General features: G+C 42.0%; 1 protein-coding gene across 26 annotated transcripts in view; it reads left to right on the top strand.

Annotated features, from left to right (window-relative positions):
- TEX14 (testis expressed 14, intercellular bridge forming factor) overlaps nucleotides 1-20,335 on the top strand; it is a 131,022-nt gene that overhangs the window by 89,758 nt on the left and 20,929 nt on the right. For 21 of the 26 annotated variants that reach the window (XR_011523402.1, XR_011523404.1, XR_011523403.1 and 18 more), the window contains 9 exons: nucleotides 5,509-5,660; nucleotides 6,792-6,982; nucleotides 7,395-7,545; nucleotides 9,367-10,283; nucleotides 13,349-13,455; nucleotides 15,444-15,566; nucleotides 15,764-15,852; nucleotides 16,723-17,004; nucleotides 18,151-18,251. Coding sequence is in view for 23 of the 26 variants with exons in the window: in XM_070562284.1 (XP_070418385.1) it covers nucleotides 5,509-5,660; nucleotides 6,792-6,982; nucleotides 7,395-7,545; nucleotides 9,367-10,283; nucleotides 13,349-13,455; nucleotides 15,444-15,566; nucleotides 15,764-15,852; nucleotides 16,723-17,004; nucleotides 18,151-18,251 (2,113 nt within the window). In the remaining 3 variants the exon portion in view is untranslated. The remainder of the gene's footprint in view (nucleotides 1-5,508; nucleotides 5,661-6,791; nucleotides 6,983-7,394; nucleotides 7,546-9,366; nucleotides 10,284-13,348; nucleotides 13,456-15,443; nucleotides 15,567-15,763; nucleotides 15,853-16,722; nucleotides 17,005-18,150; nucleotides 18,252-20,335) is intronic. The other 5 variants (XM_070562292.1, XM_070562291.1, XM_070562309.1 and 2 more) reach the window with 1 other exon arrangement.

Here is a 20,335-nt window from a genome sequence, read left to right as displayed (position 1 = left end):
GTATTTGGACAGTCGGTTTGTTGAATGTCATTGTCAAGCGTAGCACTCCATCTCTTGGTGTAAAAATGATACAGCAGCTTCTCCCATTCTTCAATCCTTCTTTTTTTGTTTTTGTATTTGTTTTGTTTTGTTTATTGAGTTTCTTCAACTTCTTCTAAATGGAATCTTGAGAGCTGGAATTAACCTTGCAAGTAGTATCACACAGCCATAGCCAAATCTAATTTTAAAATTAGATGTCAGAACTGAAGCCCAGAAAAATAACTGCCCTAAAATGACAGCCAGAAAAGAAGCTGCCTCTCCCAGACACAACTAGCTTTGTTTATTTATTTATTTTTTGTGAGGAAGATTGGCCCTGAGCTAACATCTCTGCCAATCTTCCTCTGTTTTATGTGGGATGCCACCACAGCATGGCTTGATGAGCCATGCTAAGTCCACACTCAGGATCCGAACCTGCGAACCCTGGGCCGCCAAGGCGGAGCATGTGAATTTAACCACTATGCCACCGGGCTGGCCCCTTATTTATTTATTTTTAATCCTTTTTTTTTTTATATTGCAGTAACAATGGTTTATAACATGTAAATTTTGGGTGTACATTATTACGTTTCGATTTCTGTGTAGATTACATCATGTTCACCACCCAAAGACTAATTACAATCCTAATCACTCCTTTCACCCTCCTCCCTCGCCCCTCCCCTCTGGTAGCCACCAATCCAGTCTCTGTCTCTATGTGTGTGTTTGTTGTTGTTTTTATCTTCTATTAGTGAGATCATATGGTGTTTGACTTTCTCCCTCTGACTTACTTCGCTTAACATAATACCCTCAAAGTCCATCCATGTTGTACAAATGGCCAGATTTCATCATTCTTTATGGCTGAGTAGTATTCCATTGTGTATATATACCACATCTTCTTTATCCATTCGTCATTAATGGGCACCTAGGTTGCTTCCAAGTCTTGGCTATTGTGAGTAATGCTGCAGTGACCATAGGGGTGCATATATCTTTACCCATTTATGTTTTCATGTTCTTTGGATAAACACCCAGCAGTGGAATAGCTGGGTCCTATGGTAGTTCTATTCTTGATTTTTCTGAGGACTCTTCATACTGTTTTCCATAGTGGCTGCTCCAGCTGGCATTCCTACCAGCAGTGTATGAGAGTTCCCTTCTCTCCACATCCTCTCCAACACTTGTTATTTCCTGTCTTGTTAATTATAACCATTCTGACAGGCATGAGGTGATATCTCATTGTAGTTTTGATTTGCATTTCCCTTATGGTTAGTGATGTTGAACATCTTTTCATGTGCCTGTTGGCCATCTGTGTATCTTCTTTGGAGAAATGTCTGTTCAGATCTTTTGTGCATTTTTTAATTGGGTTGTTAGTTTTTTTGTTCTTGAGATGTATGAGTTCTTTATATATTTTTAATATTAGCCCCTTATCAGATAATAAGATTTGCAGATATCTTCTCCCAGTTGTTAGGTTGTCTTTGCGTTTTGTTGATGGTTTCCTTGCTGTGCAGAAGCTTTTTAGTTTGATGTAGTCCCATTTGTTTATTTTTTCTGTTGTTTCCCTTGCCGGGTCAGACATGGTACTTGAAAATATGCTGCCAAGACCACTATCAAAGAGTCTATTGCCTATGTTTTCTTCTAGAAGTTTTATGGTTTCAGGTCTTACCTTCAAGTCTTTAATCCATTTTGAGTTAATTTTTGTGCATGGTGTAAGATAATGGTCTACTTCCATTCTTTTGCATGTGGCTGTCCAGTTGTCCTAACAACATTTATTGAAGAGACTTTCCTTTCTCCATTGTATGTTCTTGGCTCACTTGTCAAAAATTAGCTGTCCATAGATGTCTGGGTTTATTTCTGGGCTCTTGATTCTGTTCTATTGATCTTTGTGTCTGTTTTTGTACCAGTACGATGCTGTTTTGATTATTATAGCTTTGTAGTATATTTGGAAGTTAGGGATTATAGTGCCTCCACCTTTGTTCTTTTTTCTCAGGATGCCTTTGGCTATTCAGGGTCTTTTGTTGTTCCATATAAATTTTAGGACCCTTTGTTCTATTTCTGTGAAAAATGTTGTTGGGACTTTGATAGGGATTGTGTTGAATCTGTAGATTGCTTTAGGAAGTGTGGACTTTTTTTTTTTTTTGAGGAAGATTAGCCCTGAGCTAACATCTGCTGCCAATCCTCCTCTATTTTCTGAATCCTTCTCTTTTTTCTGAGGACTGGCCTTCAGCTAACATCCGTGCCCATCTTCCTCTACTTTATATGTGGGATGGCTTGCCATGCAGTGCCATGTCCACACCCGGGATCTGAACTGGCAAACCCCGGGCCACCAAAGCTGAACGTGCATGCTTAACCACTGCGCCACTGGTCCAGCCCCCTCCCCCCATTTTTTTTTAAGATTTTTTTATTTTTTCCTTTCTCTCCCGAAAGCCCCCCAATACATAGTTGTGCATTTTCAGTTGTGGGTCCTACTAGTTCTGGAACATGGGATGCTGCTGATTAGCGGTGCCGTGTCCGCACCCAGGATCCGAACTGGTGAAACCCTGGGCCGCTGAAGTGGAGTGCATAAACCTAACCACTTGGCCACGGGGCCGGCCCCTGGACATTTTAACTATGTTAGTTCTTCCAATCCAAGAGCATGGAAATCTTTTTGTTTCTTTTTGTCTTCTTCAATTTCTTTCAATGGTGTTTTATAGTTTTCAGTGTACAGATCTTTCACCTCTTTGGTTAAATTTATTCCTAGGCATTTTATTTTTTATGTTGCAATTATAAATGGGATTGTATTCTTAATTTCTCTTTCTGCTACTTCCTTGTTAGTGTATAGAAAGGCAACTGATTTTTGTACATTGATTTTGTGTCTTGCATTTATTATTTCTAAAAGTTTTTTGGTAGATTCTTTAGGGTTTTCTATATATAAAATCATGTCATTTGTAAATTGTGACAATTTTACTTTTTCCTTTCCAATTTGGATCCATTTTATTTCTTTTTCTTGCCTGATTGCTCTTGCTAGCACTTCTAATACTGTGTTACATAAGAATGGTGAAAGTGGGCATCCTTGTCCAGTTCCTGTTCTTAGAGGGATAGTTTTCAGTTTTTCTCCATTGAGAATATTAGCTATGGGTTTGTCATATATGGCCTTTATTATGTTGAAGTACTTTCCTTCTATATCCCTTTTATTCAGAGTTTTTATCATAAATGGATGTTGGAGCTTGTCACATGCTTTCTCTGCATCTATTGAGATGATATGTGATTTTTATTCTTCATTTTGTTAATGTGGTGTATCATGTTGATTGATTTGCAGATCTTGAACCATCCCTGCATCCCTGAATAAATCCCACTTGATTGTGGTGTATGATCTTTTTAATGTGTTGTTGTATTCGATTTGCTAGTATTTTGTTGAGAATTTTTTTTTTTTGTTTTAAAGATTTTATTATTTCCTTTTTCTCCCCAAAGCCCCCCGGTACATAGTTGTATATTCTTTGGTGTGGGTTCTTCTAGTTGTGGCATGTGGGATGCTGCCTCAGCGTGGTCTGATGAGCAGTGCCATGTCCGCGCCCAGGATTCGAACCAACGAAACACTGGGCCGCCTGCAGCGGAGCGCGCAAACTTAACCACTCGGCCACGGGGCCAGCCCCTTGTTGAGAATTTTTGCATCAATGTTCATCAGTGATATTGGCCTGTAATTTTCTTTTCTTTTCTTTTTTTGTGTGTGGGGAAGATTGGCCCTGAGTTAACATATGTTGCCAATCTTACTCTTTTTGCTTGAGGAAGATTGTCCCTGAGCTAACGTCTGTGTCAGTCTTCCTCTGTGTTTTGTATGTGGGATGCCGCCACAGCATGGTTTGATGAGCAATGTGTAGATCTACACCCAGGATCTGAACCTGCAAACTCTGGGCCACCAAAGGGGAATGCACAAACTTAACCCACTATGCCACCAGGCCTGCCCCTGTAATTTTCTTTTTCTATGTTGTCCTTGTCTGGTTTTGGTGTCAGGGTAATGTTGGCTTTGTAGAGTGAGTTAGGAAGCTTGTCCACCTCTTCAATTTTTTGGAAGAGGTTGAGAAAGATAGATATTAAGTCTTCTTTGAATGTTTGGTAGAATTCACCAGACAAGCCATCTGGTCCTGGACATTTATTTTTTGGGAGGTTTTTGATTACTGTTTTGATCTCCTTACTGTTATTGGTCTATTGAAATTCTCTGTTTCTTCTTGCTTCAGTTTTAGAAGGTTATATGATTCTAAGAATTTATCCATTTCTTCTAGATTATCCAATTTCTTGGCATATAGCTTTTCATAGTATTCCCTTATAATCCTTTGTATTTCTGAGGTGTCCATTGTAAATTCTCCTCTTTCACTTCATTTTATTTATTTGACCCTTCTTTCTTTTTTTCTTGATGAGTCTAGATAAAGGTTTGTCAGTTTTGTTCTTTCAAAGAACCAGCTCTTCGTTTCATTGATTTTTTTCTTTTTTTTTTTTGGTCTCTATTTCATTTATTTCTGCTCTGATTTTTATTATTTCCTTCCTTCTACTGATTTGGGGCTTTGTGTGTTCTTCTTTTAATGTCGTGTTAATTCCTTATTTGCATGAGGCTTTATAGCTCACAGAGTGTTTCCACACACATGATCTCATCTGATGCTCATGACAGCTGTGGGCAGAAGTTAGCGCTGACCTTGCCCTAGGATTCTTGTTAGCCCAGAAGACATTTAGGACACTCTCAAGGAGTCTGGTTGGGAAGCTGAGTTATTCAAGCAAATCAGTGAACTTTTGAGTGCTAAACTGAAAGCTCATTCCCAAGAGGGCAGAGTTCAGAAAAGAAGCCATTGCGAGGAGTTGGAGGAGTCCCAGAAGGCTTTGATAAAGCAGATGGGGCCTGAGGAGTGGTCTGGAAAAAGTCTTAGATTCATTTATTCAAAAGTAAGCATTGAGGTCCTGGTGTAAATTTAGAGATAGAGTGATATAAAAGACAGATACAGTGCCTACCCACATGGAGCTGGAGGGGAGACAGATAAACAATAAATACACGAACAAGAAATTCAGGTAATAAGTGCTCTGAAGCTGATAAAATGGGACTACTTTAGTTGGTCGGGGAAGGCCTCTCTGAGGAGGTGATTTTTGAGCTAATACCTTAGTTATAAGAAGCAGCCAGTTGTACTAGGATCTGTGGGTAGAGTGTGCCACGCAGAAGTCACCAGTGCAAAGACCTGAAGTGGTGATGTGCTTGGCATGTTGGAGAAACTGAAAGAAGGGCTCCTGTGACTTGGGTGGGGTGAATGAGGAGAGAGCTGCCAGAAGAGGTGGAAGGGTGGGCAGGGCCTGCTCAGGTAGGAACAGTAAGGAATTTGCAAGTGTTGGAACAGCTGGCAGTGTGGGTTAGCTCAAGTTCTAGCTGGGTTTATAGAAGCTCAGGGAGGTTGCCAGTCTTCAGAGGCAAATGTTTCACGAACGTGCTGTGGGGTAATCACACTTATCTTTTAAGACATGAGCCTTACCTTGTGTTTCCTTCTGTAGCCAGGATGGAGGTGTCCATAGGGACCTGACTCGAGTGCCCCTCCCCACCCAGCTGTATAACTGGGCGGCCCCGGAGGTGATCCTACAGAAGGCAGCCACGGTGAAGTCGGACATCTACAGCTTTTCTGTGATCATACAGGAGATTTTAACAGGTAGATCAAAGAACACATTGACGGTGACCAAAGTCCCTATTCTTAGGTGGGATTTTTTTTTTTTCCTCCAACAGTTACTTAGTTTTATGGAAATGCAGGACGTAGAAAAAAGAGATTTCTTCAAAGAAACCTCTTTGTGCTTATGGAAGATATAAGATGATCTCCTGGAAATCTTTCTCTTTTAACCTGTTCTTTAAGACTCAGCAAAGCCCACCTTTTGGCGTGTCAGTCAGTGCTAGTGCATTTAATCCCAGCAAAGGTTTTATTTATTTATTTCTGCTTTTTCTCCCCAAATCCCCCCCAGTACGTAGTTGTTTATTTTAGTTGTGGGTCCTTCTGGTTGTGGCATGTGGGGCGCTGCCTCAGCATGGCCTGATAAACGGTGCCACGTTCGTGCCCAGGATCTGAACTGCTGAAACCCTGGGCTGCCAAAGCGGAGCACGCGAACTTAACTACTCGGCCACAGGGCCGGCCCCCAAGCAAAGATTTTAAACTGAAGATTACTGTCAGTGCTTAGAGGTCTCTGTAAGGTGCCCGTTAAGAACTCGTAAATGAGGGGAAAAGACTGGCCTCTGAAAAGTAAACCATGAAATAAAATACGTGCAGGTTCCAGTGTCCATATAACAGTGTCACTTGAAAGAAATAGAAACCTTTCCAAACATACAGGACTCTAATGTGAAGGAAGTGATCACATATTTGAAGACAGAAGGAATCTTTCAAGAGAGGGACATACGCACGCACATACACACACTGTAAAGCCATCTTCTCTTGAGGGGGTGAGAGTCAGCCTCCATTCAGCAGTGTTTATAGTCTCAGAGGCAATACCACACTTTCCATGAGATGAGTGCGTTTGGCAACCCAGCTTTATGCCTTGAAGCATTCCCTTATGGTCCCCAGGTCTGCCAGTGGGGAGTCCATGTATACATGATTCTGATACAACTTTTTTCTGTCTCTGCAGCAGAGATTTCCCTGGTAAATAGGTAAAGTGGCTTCTTGTTTGTTGTTGGACTTCCAGGTAGTTTTTCAGCAGAGAGAAATTAATGTTTAAAGAGTTTGAGTGACTTGACTAAGCTTACCCAATTTCTTCTGATTTCTTAATGTTACTCTTCCCTATGACTCTTTCCTTAACAGATAACATACCTTGGAATGGCTTAGATGGCTCAGTTATTAAAGATGCTGTAGTCTTGGGAAAGTATTTAGAAGCTGATGTCAGGCTTCCAAAACCTTATTACGATATTGTTAAGTCAGGCATCCAGGTCAAGCAGAAGGACCGAACTATGAACCTTCAGGACATCCGGTATATTCTGAAGAATGACTTAAAGGTAAGCTCTGAAGTTGTTAGTTTTGCTCACCCATCTCAGGGGAACAACGAGTTCGAGACCAAGTTGTAAGAAGTTTTGGAATCCTCATTTCATTGCGCTCTTTCTGTGTTCCTGAGAAAAACCTAACTGCTTAACTTGGTGAGGACAGCAGGGCACTGAGGAGGGAGGTTGTGGAGGGCCCACGCACAGTGGGGGCGCGTCGTGTAGGCACAGAGTGCAATTCAGTGAATGGCGGCTACTGTTATTCCTTTTTAAATATTGGTGATAACAGTGAATTAACTAATTAGGACTACAGTTAGTCTACCCAACAGGAATGAGAGGGACTTTATTTGATACCTAGATCTGTTTCTGAAACGCCAGTGACAGTCAGATGATTGCAGATCTGTCCTTGACAGTATTTCCCTTGTTTCAGGATTTTATTGGAGCCCAGAGAACTCAGCCAACCGTGAGCCCCAGGGTTCAGAGATATGAACTCCATCCTGATGTTAATGTCTATCTAGGACTGACTTCAGAACATCCAAAAGAGACCTCTGACTTGGAAATAAAAGAGCTGAAGGAAATGGGTATGGCTTTAACCCACAGGTTTTGATGTAAATGTGTTCTGAGAATCACCAGGTGCAACTAGGCAGCTCCTCTAAACTGTACCTGTAACTTATACTGGGAAAAGATGCATGACTTAGGGAATAATCAAGATCCTTAAATAAATAAGTTCAACCTTTTGGACTCCATTTACACTTTGGTTGGATCCAGAACTAAGCAGTAACAACTGGTTTATTTCTAGCATGATTACTTTTAGGAATTTATCTAATTGCTTCACAAATAAAAATGATGATTTTTTAATTTAAAACTATTATCTGTTCATTATAGAAAATTTGAAAGAGTACGAATAAGGAAATTACTTACCATTTTAATTCTGCCACTTAGAAATAATTTGTTAACATTTCTGTGTTTCATCCCAGACTTTTTCCTGTAGCCTTACTGCTTTTTAGTGCACTTGGAAGCCTTTAGAATTCAGAGCTGGAAGGAACCTTGCAATCATCTGACTTAATGCCCTCATCTTCCAGATGAGAAAACTAAGGTTCAGAGAGGTGGCTTGCTCAGGATTCCAGGCTTCTTGCAGATCTGGAACCCAGGCTTTCCGATTCCAGCCAACTGACCATTCTCTCTGATTGTCTTTGGACAGGACTGGAGGCCTCCAGAATGATCCTCCAAGCTCTCGTTACTTTGTGTCCTCTATCCCTGTTCTCCTCGTTCTCTCTCTCTGTACACCATCAACCAGGGGCGTTCAGTCCTGGCAGTATTTTTTGAGGTATTATCTCTCCCATGGGGAACCAGCCCTGGTGGTCTAGTAGTTAAGATTCAACACTCTTGCCACTGTAGCCCAAGTTCATTTCCCAGTCAGGGAACCACACCACCATTTCTCAATTGTCATATTGTGGAGGCTGTATGTTGCTGTGATGGTGAAAGCTATGCCACCAGTATTTCAAATACCAGCAGGGTCACCCATGGTGGACAGGTTTTAGTGGAGCTTCCAGACTAGACAGAGTAGGAAGAAGGACCTGGCCATCTACTTCCCAAAAAATTGGCCATGAAAACTCTATGAATAGCAGTGGAGCATTGTCTCATGTAGCGCCAGAAGGTGAGAGAATGGCACAAAAAGACTGGGCAAGGTTCTGCTCTGCTGTACACAGGATCGCTAGGACTCAGAATCAACTCGATGACACTAACAACAAATCCCTCCCATGATGCAATAGTTTCTTGGGCAGTGTCTTCACTGCTTCTATCAGATTCTCACCAAGAGTATAATTTTAACTGACATGAAAAGGCATGAATTGGGGGCCAGCCCAGCCCAGTGGTCTAGTGGTTAATTTTGCGCACTCTGCTTCAGTAGCCCAGGGTTCACTGGTTCAGATCTCAGCCGCAGACCTACACACTGCTCATCAAGCCATGCTGTGGCAGTGTCCCACATACAAAATAGAGGGAGATTGGCAAAGATATTAGCTCAGGGCCAATCATCCTCAACAACAACAACAACAACAGCTATGTATTTAGTCCTTAAGATTCAGGGGCCTATAATTTACATGTCCTGACAGTTATGCATGTTTTGAACATACTATAACTTAATCGTAGAACATTTCTCCCAGGGTTTGATCCCTTCCAAATTTTCTGTCTCAACCCACATCAAAATGGGAACTTTCACCTAGGTTAGAAATACCCTCTCACTCTCTGTGAATGTATCTGGTAGTCTTCCACACCTGGGAAGGGAGTGGGAAAATAAAAAGCTTCTTTCTGCATTCTCATGCCGCTCGAGCAACTAGCCAGGGCTGCTTAGCTGCTGCGTGTGATCACTTTAATCAGCTGCATGTTGCTGCTCTTTTCAACAGGCAGTCAGCTTCATTCACCAAGGGGTCGCTCTTCTCCCACCGAGAAAGCAGCACCAGATCCTCAGGTTCCAGATTCAAGTCTGATGGCCAAGGAGACGCAGAACCAAGAGACTGCTTCTCCTGCTTGTTCTGTGGTGGAAGAGGCCAGGAGCCCCAGCCCAGGTCAGGCAAGCCTCTGCAGCTTCGAAATCAATGAAATCTACTCAAGCTGCCTGGACATGGGAGATGAGAAAGAGGAAGAGTCCGCAGGAGCTGGTTCATCTTTTGAGGGAGCTAGACCAAACCAGGTAGATGAACTGAAGTCCATGGAAGAAGAGTTGGAAAAGATGGAGAGAGAGGCATGCTGTTTTTGCAATGAGGATGAGAGCTCTTCAGAAGCTGACACAGAGCTCTCCTTTGAGGACTTAGACTGGCAAAATGGTTCTCTTAGTTCCCTCAGCCTACCTGAGCCAGCCAGAGAAGCCGAGGGCAATGTGAGCAACAGGTCCATGACTGAGGAGTACATCAGTAAGTGTGTGCTGAATCTAAAGATTTCACAGATGTTAATGCACCAGAATGCTGATTTGCTAAGGAATACCCAACAGAAAATAGATAAGCTTGAGATGATACAGAAGGAGCAGGAGGAGCGCAAGTCTCTGTGGGCCTCTTCAAGAGAGTTTGCAAACGTCTGTGACTTGCCTTCAGCCCTGGGCCCCCCAGCTTTAAGCTATGTTCCTCCTGTCATGCAGCTGTCAGGGGGCCAGCAGCCAGACACTGGTGGCAATTGCTTGACTTTAGCAAGGTCTTCAAGAACAGTGAGAGACTTTGAAGGGGGACATTTTGGCAAAAGGTCCAGGAAAAGAAGTGGCTGTGGCTGGAAACCTTTCACTCAAGTCTCTGAAGAAAGCACTGGGGATCAGTCAGAGAAGAGCCATCAGGTAAAGCTAAGAAGTGGGAGGCAGGGAAGCCTGAACAGGACCTGGAGCCGGGTTTAACATTGCCCCTAACCTGTGTGCAAGGACTGACATATAAAGATAACCAACTCATAGTGGGGTCCTCTTGGCTTTGAGAAATAAGGCCTCTAGGATGGAATTCCAAGGTAGATACTCTTCACCTCCTGTTCCAAACCCAACACACAGCCCCATGTCCTTCTCTGTAAACTCTGTGCATCAAGTTGAACCATATGAAATTGCTGTTTTATAGGTCAAAATAATCAAGTATTGACAATTTTACATGGATCAGCTTACTAAATATGGTATCTTGGGCAGCTATTAATCCCCATTCTAAATTGCTTATTCATTCATTCACTCATTTAGCAAACACTTATAGAGCCAGAGGCAGTATATTAGACTATGGGATATGATGGTGAATGAACCACAAGCTCTATCTATGAGTAGCTTAAACACTAGTTGGGGACAGAGGGACCTGGTGGTCAAAGAAGATGCCTTAGAGGAGGTGAGAAGACACCAGGGGAACTGACCCTGGAGGTTTAGTTTGAGGCTTAGTGAGATTGCAGAGTGGCTCCTCCCTGAGCTCCTTGAGGACAGGGCTTAGGTCTTAGACATTCTTTGTCCTAAACTGTGGCATGGTTCCTAACAATTAGAAGGTACTCGATAGGGGCCAGCCCGGTGGCACAGCAGTTAAGTGGGCACGTTCTGCTTTGGCGGCCTGGGGTTCACCAGTTCGGATCCTGGGTGCAGACATGGCACCCCTTGGCAAGCCATGCTGTGGTAGGTGTCCCACATATCAAGTACAGGAAGATGGGCACAGATGTTAGCTCAGGGCCAGTCTTCCTCAGCAAAAAGAGAAGGATTGGCAGCAGATGTTAGCTCAGGGCTAATCTTCCTTAAAAAAAAAAAAAAAGGTGCTCGATAAATGGTCATTGAGGAGGTGAATAAATAAACCTGAACAAGTACACACATAGAGCTGGCTGCCTCTTGAATCACAGAATTTTGAAGATGGATCAACTCTATCATTTTACAGAGTGAACCTCAAGCTCAGTGACTTAAACTTCCCTAGGTTCATTGTTGTTAGCGAGATGGTGGTGGAGTAGGAGAGGTCGGCCCCACTGGAAGGAGGATTTAATTACTGAAATTGTTTAGAATGGCTGCCTCATGGTGATAAAAAGCAGGCCAACTTTTAATGGGTTTTATTGCTGTTTTAAAATTTTCCACCTACAGTGTACCCCCGTATTGCCTGCACTGGGCAGACAGCTTCCACTACCCCCACGCCTTGCCAAGGCCCACAGCTGGTTAGGGGCAGGTTTCCTGACTCCTGATCTAGTGTTCTTTCACTGTCGCCTACTGAATTTCAGTGAGCCTTCACTCCTCACTTAGAACATTTAGAAAAGCACTGGCATTTGTTTTTGTATAAAAAGAAGGCACAAAGAATTTATTTAGACTCTGATATTTCTGTTTCTGTGGAAAATTAAAGTTTGCTAGAAAACTATTAGAAATAACTTTTCTTGTATATTATGTTTTGGTTATCTATTGCTGTGTAACAACAACAACAACAAAAAACCCCCCAAATTTAGTGGCTTAAAATAACAATGGTTTATTATTTCTCACAATTTTGTGGGTCAGGAATATGACAGGGCTTACCTGGATGATTCTTCCACTCCATGTGGCACAGCCTGCGATCACTCCTTTGACTGCAGTCACCTGGAGACTGGGCTGGACAAGAAGGCCCAAGAAGGCTTCACTTATGTGTCTGCTGCCTTGGGCTCCTCCAGGTGGCCTGTCTCTGCAGTTGGCTTCATATCATTCACTAAATAGTCTCACTCACGCTTCTCCACAGCATGGCAGCTAGTTTGCCAAGTGAAAGCTGAAGCTGCCAGGCCTCTTAAAAACTACTTGCGGCCTTAGGATAATGTCTCTTCTGCCACTTTCCATTGGTCAAAGTCCCAAGGCCAGCCCAGATTCAAGGGGAAGGAAATAGACTCTATCTCTTGAGTGTCCATGTGGACAGAGAGAGGGAAGGAATTGATGGCAGCCGTTGTTGGAAACCATCTACCAGTGCATCTATGTATAAAACAATTATACCATATTTAATTTTTATTTAAAAATCCACCCTGGTTTTCTAGCCTAATCAAGGAATAAGGCATTTTCACCTAAGCGAATGTTTCAGACAATTGAAATTCCTTCGTTTAATTCCTCAGTTTTTAAATTTTTAATCATAATGAAAACATTACAAACTTCCCATTATTCTAAATACCTATTTTGAATATATTCTAAGTATATTCTAACCTTTCCTTGGTGACTATGACGTTTTTCTGAACATCTGTTCTTGTGGTGCTCCATGATGCAGTGCCGCCTTCAGCCCCTGCTGAGGAGTCTTTCCCTCCAGGCAGCCTCTGAGCTTATACTTTGGGGAAGTTATGATTGTTTTTATGTATTCTCTCACTTTTAGGCATCTTGCTGCCATCCCCAAACCCAACATTTGTTGCCTTAATTTGCTGTAGGTTAGGAAATATAATTAAGTTTGTTAAAATTGGAATAAGCAGATCTAGAAGTCTCTCTTTTGGATAAAGGACATAGGCTTTAATTTATTTTGTGTATATAATTTCCAAAGTATTGTAGCCTTTGTTGTTTTGTTTTCATAACATCCGCCTGGTGGATTCAGGCAGATGTTATTGTCCCTGTTGTATGGATGAGGAAACTGAAGCACAAGACTCTATGAGGTTAGTCTGAGTAAGGATTAGACTAGAACCCAGGGTCTGGGGGCTTAATAATAATATAGGGGAAAGTTTTTGGATTTTTGATGTATATGTTATCAGCTCGTTCTTTACTTGCTCCCTGTCTGGACTGTGTTCCTGGGGGCCAACGTTTCTACGTAAAGGCCTCTAGCTCAGAAATGAGTTACTAGATATGAAACATGCAGGGGAATCATCTTGGTAGATAGAGTTATTTCTACATTTGGCAAGAATGGCTTTAAAAATGGAATGTGAGAGTGAAGAGAAGAGGAATTTCTTCAAAGCATTAAAACCTGTTTACCACTTTCTAAGCTGCCAACTCTTTGTGGCCCTGGAAAACAGAGCAGAAGTGAACAAGTTCAGCCCCCTCAAGGAGCGAAGGACAGTTTGGAAAGAAATAGGAACCAAAATATCAACAGGTGGGTTAACATTTTATTGTTTTTTGTGTTACCATGCCTTTAGACTCCCATGTGACCCTGAGGCCACTTAATGATCTTCATATGTCCAGTGACAAAGAGATTGTGAGAGATGCAGAATAGTAACACAGAAGCAGATCTTGGCAGGTTCTCTCCATTAAGTGAGCAAAAAGAGCAGTGTAATGGATACTTGTAGGAGACATGAAAGGTCAGTGGCTAGCAGGTTAAACAGAACTCATCAGTTGTCAAAAACAAAGCATCTTGCCTTTCCCAAAGTGCCCAGATTGTTTATCTTATTAAAAAAAAAAAAGCCAGGTATTCCATTTGCCAGTGCTCCAGAAACCAGACTATTCAGAAACCAGTGTTGTTCAAGATAAGTGTCACTGACGCTGGGGGACAAAGAGGGGGTTGAGAAATATCACAATTGTCCTGGGGCTCTGATTTCCAGCTAGATCAACTAAATGAATTGGCTTCAGCACAAATCGCTGGAAGGAGAGTATATGTGTACACTAGGTTTTTAAGAACTTAGGTAAAACAAATTTTATTTTGCATAGGGGGAATTGTTAAAGGAGTGATAAATGTTTTTCAAGATAGACTAGTATATTGATTTTAGTTTTTCTTTTCTGTGATTAAATGGCAGCGTTAATCCACAGCTCTGAAGTCAGTTCTCCTGGAAAACAGTTTTTTGTTCTCTTCCCCCAAGTGGTGACTGAGACTAATGACAAGAGTGTGCTGTTCCTTTCATGTTGGTAAAAAGATACATTAAGGGAGAATCAAGGAAAATGCCCAGACATTTTAGATTAGTGTATTTTACCCTTACGAAGGGACTTAGTGAAGGACCACCTTACTGGCATCAGAGAGTTGAGCACTCACATCATTGATAGAAGCGGATGCGGTGATGGTATGCTATTGGATGAGAAAGCAGAAGCCGTAGTTGTGGCTCCCCTGCCTGGCTCCACCCTCTTCTCCCAAAAGAAAAAAAGAACAGACCAAAGAAAAGTTTAATATTTTGCTACCAATATACCTAGTCTTTTTGTATGCCTTAAAAAAATTAAATTTTAATTATATATGTGAAGGAAATTTTGTATCCTGATTTTTTTCACTTTACATTAGAACATGAGCATTATCCCATGTTATTAAAAAACACCCTGTAAATTTACTTTGAAATTGTTGGATTTCCTCTCCGTTGTTGAATTTTAGGTTTTATTCTTTGTTCTGTTAGGAATAGGGCCAAAGTGACTTGTTAATAAAGCTTCTTCTGCGTTTTGGGTTATGTCCTTGATAGAGTCCCAGAAGCAGAGTTACTAGGTCAAAGGGTTCGAACATTTTAAAGATTCTTGATAGCTGTTGCCAAATTGCTCTTTAAAGTAGTTGATCAGATCTGACCTTTCTGAGTCAGTAGTCTCTCTGGTCCAGCAGGAGAGTAGGGCATTCTGGATAACAGGGAATTCATACATGTGCTACAGATCACACATTTTCAAAGAGTTAGTTTAATAGATGATAAAATATATATAATCATGGGATATTTAGAGGAAAAGACACTCCCTTGTTTTGCAGATGAGAAAACCTTGACTCAAAGAGATTGAAGTTTGCCAAAGTCAGACAGCTAGCTAGTGACCGATCAGAATCTGCAACTCAGTGAAACTAGGCTGAAGGTCCCTGAATGTTCTTGAGAATGTGTGGTGCCTTAAGACCATCTTTATAAATGTTAGTTGTTGTGCTATCACTGGTATGCAGGTGGGCCTGTTACCAGAGAATTCTGATCAAAGGGTAGGAACAGTTACTGAATCATCACCTGTATTCTGTGGCATTGTGGGGGGTGCTTGGCAACAGCCCAAGGACCAGAATTCTGTCTGGTGAAACTTCATTTCAATTGTGGGTTTCTTCTACCTCTGAAAATTTCCCAAGAACACTTTTAGAATCGTGAAATCTGAACTTGGAAACTGAAAAAAGCCTTAGAGATCTTCTAACCCAGTCCTTTCATTTCTTAGCCAGGGAAGGCCTAGTGAGGCCAGTGCCCAAGCCAAAGTGTCACAGCTAAGTAGTGTACTCTTCACCACGTCAAGCCGCCAGCAGGGACCTCCCATGTCATCCAGCCCTGGCCAGGGCTCTGCGTGAGTCTTGCGGGCTGAACCTTGGCGAGTCTGCGCCCTCTGGTGGTGGGCAGGAGTCAGTGCAACCCCAGGCTCCGAGAGCAGGGGCAGTCCTCTGGGTGGGCTGGTGGACTCTGGCTTGTGTCAAGAACTTGAGCAAACTGATGTGTTTGTGTTCACCCCACTCCACTCACCCCCAAAAAACCCATGCAATTTAGGATCAGTATGGAATCTGTGTCTTCTGAAATCTGTAATGCAAAGTCAAGAAATAATGAAGATAGTGGAGAGGTACACTTAAAATGGAAAAGTGAGTATAAAATCATAGCTTCTGTTGGACAAAATGAAATTGAAAGTATATTTCTAACCTGGTTGTTACTTCTAAGTATACAGCCTGTATTGCAACGTCCTCCCACGTTCTTTTCTTTTGTTAGATCATTCCATTTTAAAAGTAAGGCCTTTCTGATTACAAACTGCAGAAGAGAAATGTTCTTTTCATTTCTAGACGATATAGGAAATATTCCTATCATATATATTAATGTATATTATATAACAGGTGTAGTAAAAAATAAATGATATAGATATTTAATATATAACATTATTAAAGTAGAGTGCATGCAATGTCACTTTCACATATCTTGTGGACATTATCCTTTTGTACGAAGTTTTATCTTGTAAGCTCAAAAGGATACGTACGGTATCTGTGTTTTCTAATACTAATGCTAAGTAACATTGGCAAAAGTATAGAACATTTGGAATGAAAACATACACATACATATACACTCCCAGCACGTGAGCTCAGTGTGGTCGAGAAAGGCTAGGTAAACTCAAATAGATTCTTTTCCATTAGTCTCTGCAGACTGGGGCTTCAGATGTCATTTTCTTGTAAAATCTTCATAGCAAGAAGGTCCATCTGCAAGTTTTCTGCTGCCTTCCATTCTGGAATTCAGCCACAAGGGCTGTAACTAACTGAAATTGTGCCCTTCCCTCACTCTCGTCAGTTCTCTCCTCTGCTTCCCTTGAGGCCAAACAGGGCAAGCCTAAGGATGATACAATTCTAAAGAGGCAGTTATTATGCCAATATGAGCTATAAAAGTATTACGTAGCTCTTTAAAAATCAAAAGCTTTTGTTTCCAATGTTCACAGTGCTGTTTTAAATGCTGCTTTCTCTTATATTCAGTGGAGGTGAAAGAAATAGCAGAGAAAGCAGCTACTGGGCAGCTGGCAGTACCTCCTTGGCATCCTCGGAGTGGTTTGACTTTAGAGAATGAGGCTGGAAATGAGCCTGATCCCCTGCTGCAGCCCCCCATTATGGAACCTGAGAATGTGGACTGGCAGCAAGTTGCAGAGTATCCCAGGAAAAATGATGAGCCAGGAGGAAGTGTCAAGTTTGACAAAACAGGCCACAGTGACCATGACAGTGACCAGCATGGCAGACAGTCTGGGCCTCGAAGCTTCACTGGTAAGTTCACTTGGAAGAATTGACATAGGTGAGCTCTATCAAGTTATCAGCTCTCAAAAATAAGTAAACTTCCTGGAATATTTTCTTTGCTTGGTCTTCTCTCCTTTCCAGTCTGTCTGGGGACCTTGAATTCCAGGGGAAAGCAGCATACCCTTTTGATCCCGCTGTCCTTCCCACAGGTAAAGAAATCCAGAGATTCATGAATTTTTTTATTACTGGAGCAGACCCCTTTGACCAAAGGAAGTAAAATAATCTCCGTACACTGACCCTGGTCCTGAATTTAACCTGGCAAGGAATGGAATCTTTTAACTGAGGGCAGTGGTGGACGCCCACTCTCTGCCGCCCATTTATTTGCATTGCATTTTGAGCTGGAAAAATTCCGCTGGCTCCCAGAGAGTCTATGCCAGAGAAACCTAGAGACAAATGACATTTGCTGTTACCACTTTTATAGATTTTCAAGTTAAAACTGAAGGTATGTGTTTCCACTTGGTATTTGCTTGCAGTCAGGTCATGGATATCATTTCACAGTTGTTTGCAAGTTAAAGAAAAGTACATCTAAAATTATCATTTATCTTAGGTAGAAAATCTCTTGGCTTGGTTTTTAAAAAAATTATTTTATTGAGGTCATATTGGCTTGGATGTTTTTGGTATTTAGAATCTGTTCCTTGTCAAGCATCACTTTTTTTTTTTTTTGAGGAAGATTAGCCCTGAGCTAACATCCGCTGCCAATCCTCCTCTTTTTGCTGAGGAAGACTGGCCCTGAGCTAACATCCGTGCCCATCTTCCTGTACTTGATTTGTGGGACGCCTACCACAGCATGGCTTGCCAAGCGGTGCCATGTCCGTACCTGGGATCTGAACCGGCAAACCCCTGCCTGCCGAAGTAGAATGTGTGCACTTACCCACTGCGCCACTGGGCCGTCCCCCATCACTGTTGAATGGATAAACAAAAGAGTGATGATCCAGGGCTATGTGCTGGGGCAAGGCTAAACTAACAGTCTCTGCTTTCTAGACTGAATCTGACATGTGAGACATGGCCACCCTTGGCAGACTATGCTTCCATCTCTTCTCTCACATTGCCCTTTGCCCCTCCCATGCCATGAGTGTCACTGAATGACTTTGGCCTTGATTGTGTTATAATCATTAGGTATCAGGCACCCGTCCCTCAGGAAAAATGAGCAGCCAGAGCATAGTGAAGTCTTTCAAGCAAGTTCTGATGCATCTGTGGTCATTGAGAAATCTTACAGCGTAAGTAAGATGGCCTGGAGAGCCAAGTTGGACACAAGGACCTAATAAAGTAGAGCTGAGGATTATGACATTGAAACAATTTCTGTAGTAGTTCTTTTTTGTTGGAGCATGTGCCCTCAGGTTTCTGACATGAATGAAGAAGTCTTTCCTCCCTGCCTAATAGTTTTTGAGTCAGTTCAACTCAAAGCATCATGTATCCTGGAGCTTGGGGAAAACACAGACAAGTGTCAGGTTCTAGCTTTCTGTCTAGCTGGGTAGACAAGACCAACTGTTAAAGCACAGTGTGAAGTCAAATACCAAAGCTCATGACTGAGGTCAGATTGGAGTAGGAGAAACAAAGACAGGTTGTGTGAGAGTGCCTTCACCTGGAATGTTCTCGAAGACCCAAATTCAGCTCTCAACCCAGTGGAAGGAGTCTGTTAATGCCTGACAACTGTCCCTCAGCAGGATCTGTGGGGTGCAGTCATTTCCTAGCATTTGCATTGAGGTTACAACCTTGCTTCAGGGGTTTAGCACATTCTAGAAGTATGCAGTTGGGCCATAGTCCAGCCACACTAAAGGAACCACAGTTTGTTTTTTTTAATCATCATTGACATGGGGCCATAATCGTTTAAAGAATATAAATAGTAATTGAGAATGAAACAATGTAGAAATACAATTGTGATAATATTTGAAGTCTTTGGAGCACGTGCTATTGTATTTAATCATAGCACACAAGCCACTCACAGGACAATTAATTCTTTCTCTCATGTGAGGGCTGGAAGGACCTGCCACATAAGCAGACTGGCTTGACTGGAGAAGCAGATCTGTGAGGGAAGTGGGGAAGGTATGCAAGGCCAAGCTTGTCTAGGAAATTTCACTGTGATGTGAGAGGTAAAGGAAAGCAGGTGCTAAGGGCACAGAAGGGGAAGCGTGTGATAAAAGCAGTGTCCAAGGAAATAAACCACAAACATCTGCAAAGGGATGATTGAAGGTGAGGACAGGAGCCAGTTGTCTGCCATGTGGTGATCAGGGCCTGAGTGTAGACATAAGCAGAAAAGGAAGGGATAGAATGGAGATGCTGAAGAAATAACTGTTATTTTTAACTTTTTAATTTTACTTTTATTATTGAGATTGCATTGCTATTTTTAAAATCATGCTCCTTCACTTGCCTTTAAACTGGAATACCTGAGGGTCCCAGTTCTGAGCAGCCTCAGCCTCCTCATCTGGAAGATGATGCCAACACGTGGACTGTGTCTGTGCCCTTGAGGATCAGGGTGTTTAAATTATGTCCCCAGCTTTAGTGGTCCAGGGCCTTTCTTCTTTCTGGAAATTTTAGAGCAGAGAGGTCACCTCACCTCCCCCAACTTCCATTGTGCAGATGAGGATCCTGAGACTCAAGATTGTCATTCACCACACCTGCTTCAGGGTGTTCTCAGCTCCCTATGGGGAGGGAGAGCAGAGGTAGAGGTGCGTATGCTTATAACTGTGTAATTTCTGGTGTACATTATTATATGTCAGTTTCTGTATAGACTGCATCTTGCTCACCCTCAGTAGTCTAGTTTTTATCTGTCACTATACATGTGTGCCCCATTATCCCTTTCGCCCTATCCCCTGCCACCTTCCCCTCTGGTAACCACTAATCTGTTCTCCTTATTCATGTATTTGTTTATCTTTCACATATGAGTGAAATCTTATAGTGTTTGTCTTTCTCTATCTGGCTTATTTCACTTAACTTAATACCCTCAAGGTCCATCCATGTTGTTGCAAATGGCACGATTTTGTCTTTTTTATGGCTGAGAAGTATCCCATTGTATATATACCACATCTTCTTTATCCCATCATCAGTCGATGGGCACTTGCGTAGCTTCCACATCTTGGTTATTGTGAATAGTGCTGCAGTAAACATAGGGATGCATAGACCTCTTTGTATTTTTTATTTCATCTTCTTTGGATAAAACCCAGTAATGGGATTTCTATTTGTAATTTTTTGAGAAATCTCCAGACTGTTTTCCATCGTGCCTGCACCAGTTTACTTGACTGCTAATTTTAGATAAATCCATTATTAACACTGCATCCAGCTATAAAGGGATTTGTTTACAATG

The sequence above is a fragment of the Equus przewalskii genome, chromosome 10 (assembly GCF_037783145.1).
Source record: "Equus przewalskii isolate Varuska chromosome 10, EquPr2, whole genome shotgun sequence".
Taxonomy (NCBI): Eukaryota; Metazoa; Chordata; class Mammalia; order Perissodactyla; family Equidae; genus Equus; species Equus przewalskii.
The sequence above is the reverse complement of the archived record's forward strand: the minus strand, read 5'-3'. Positions and strand labels throughout refer to the sequence as shown.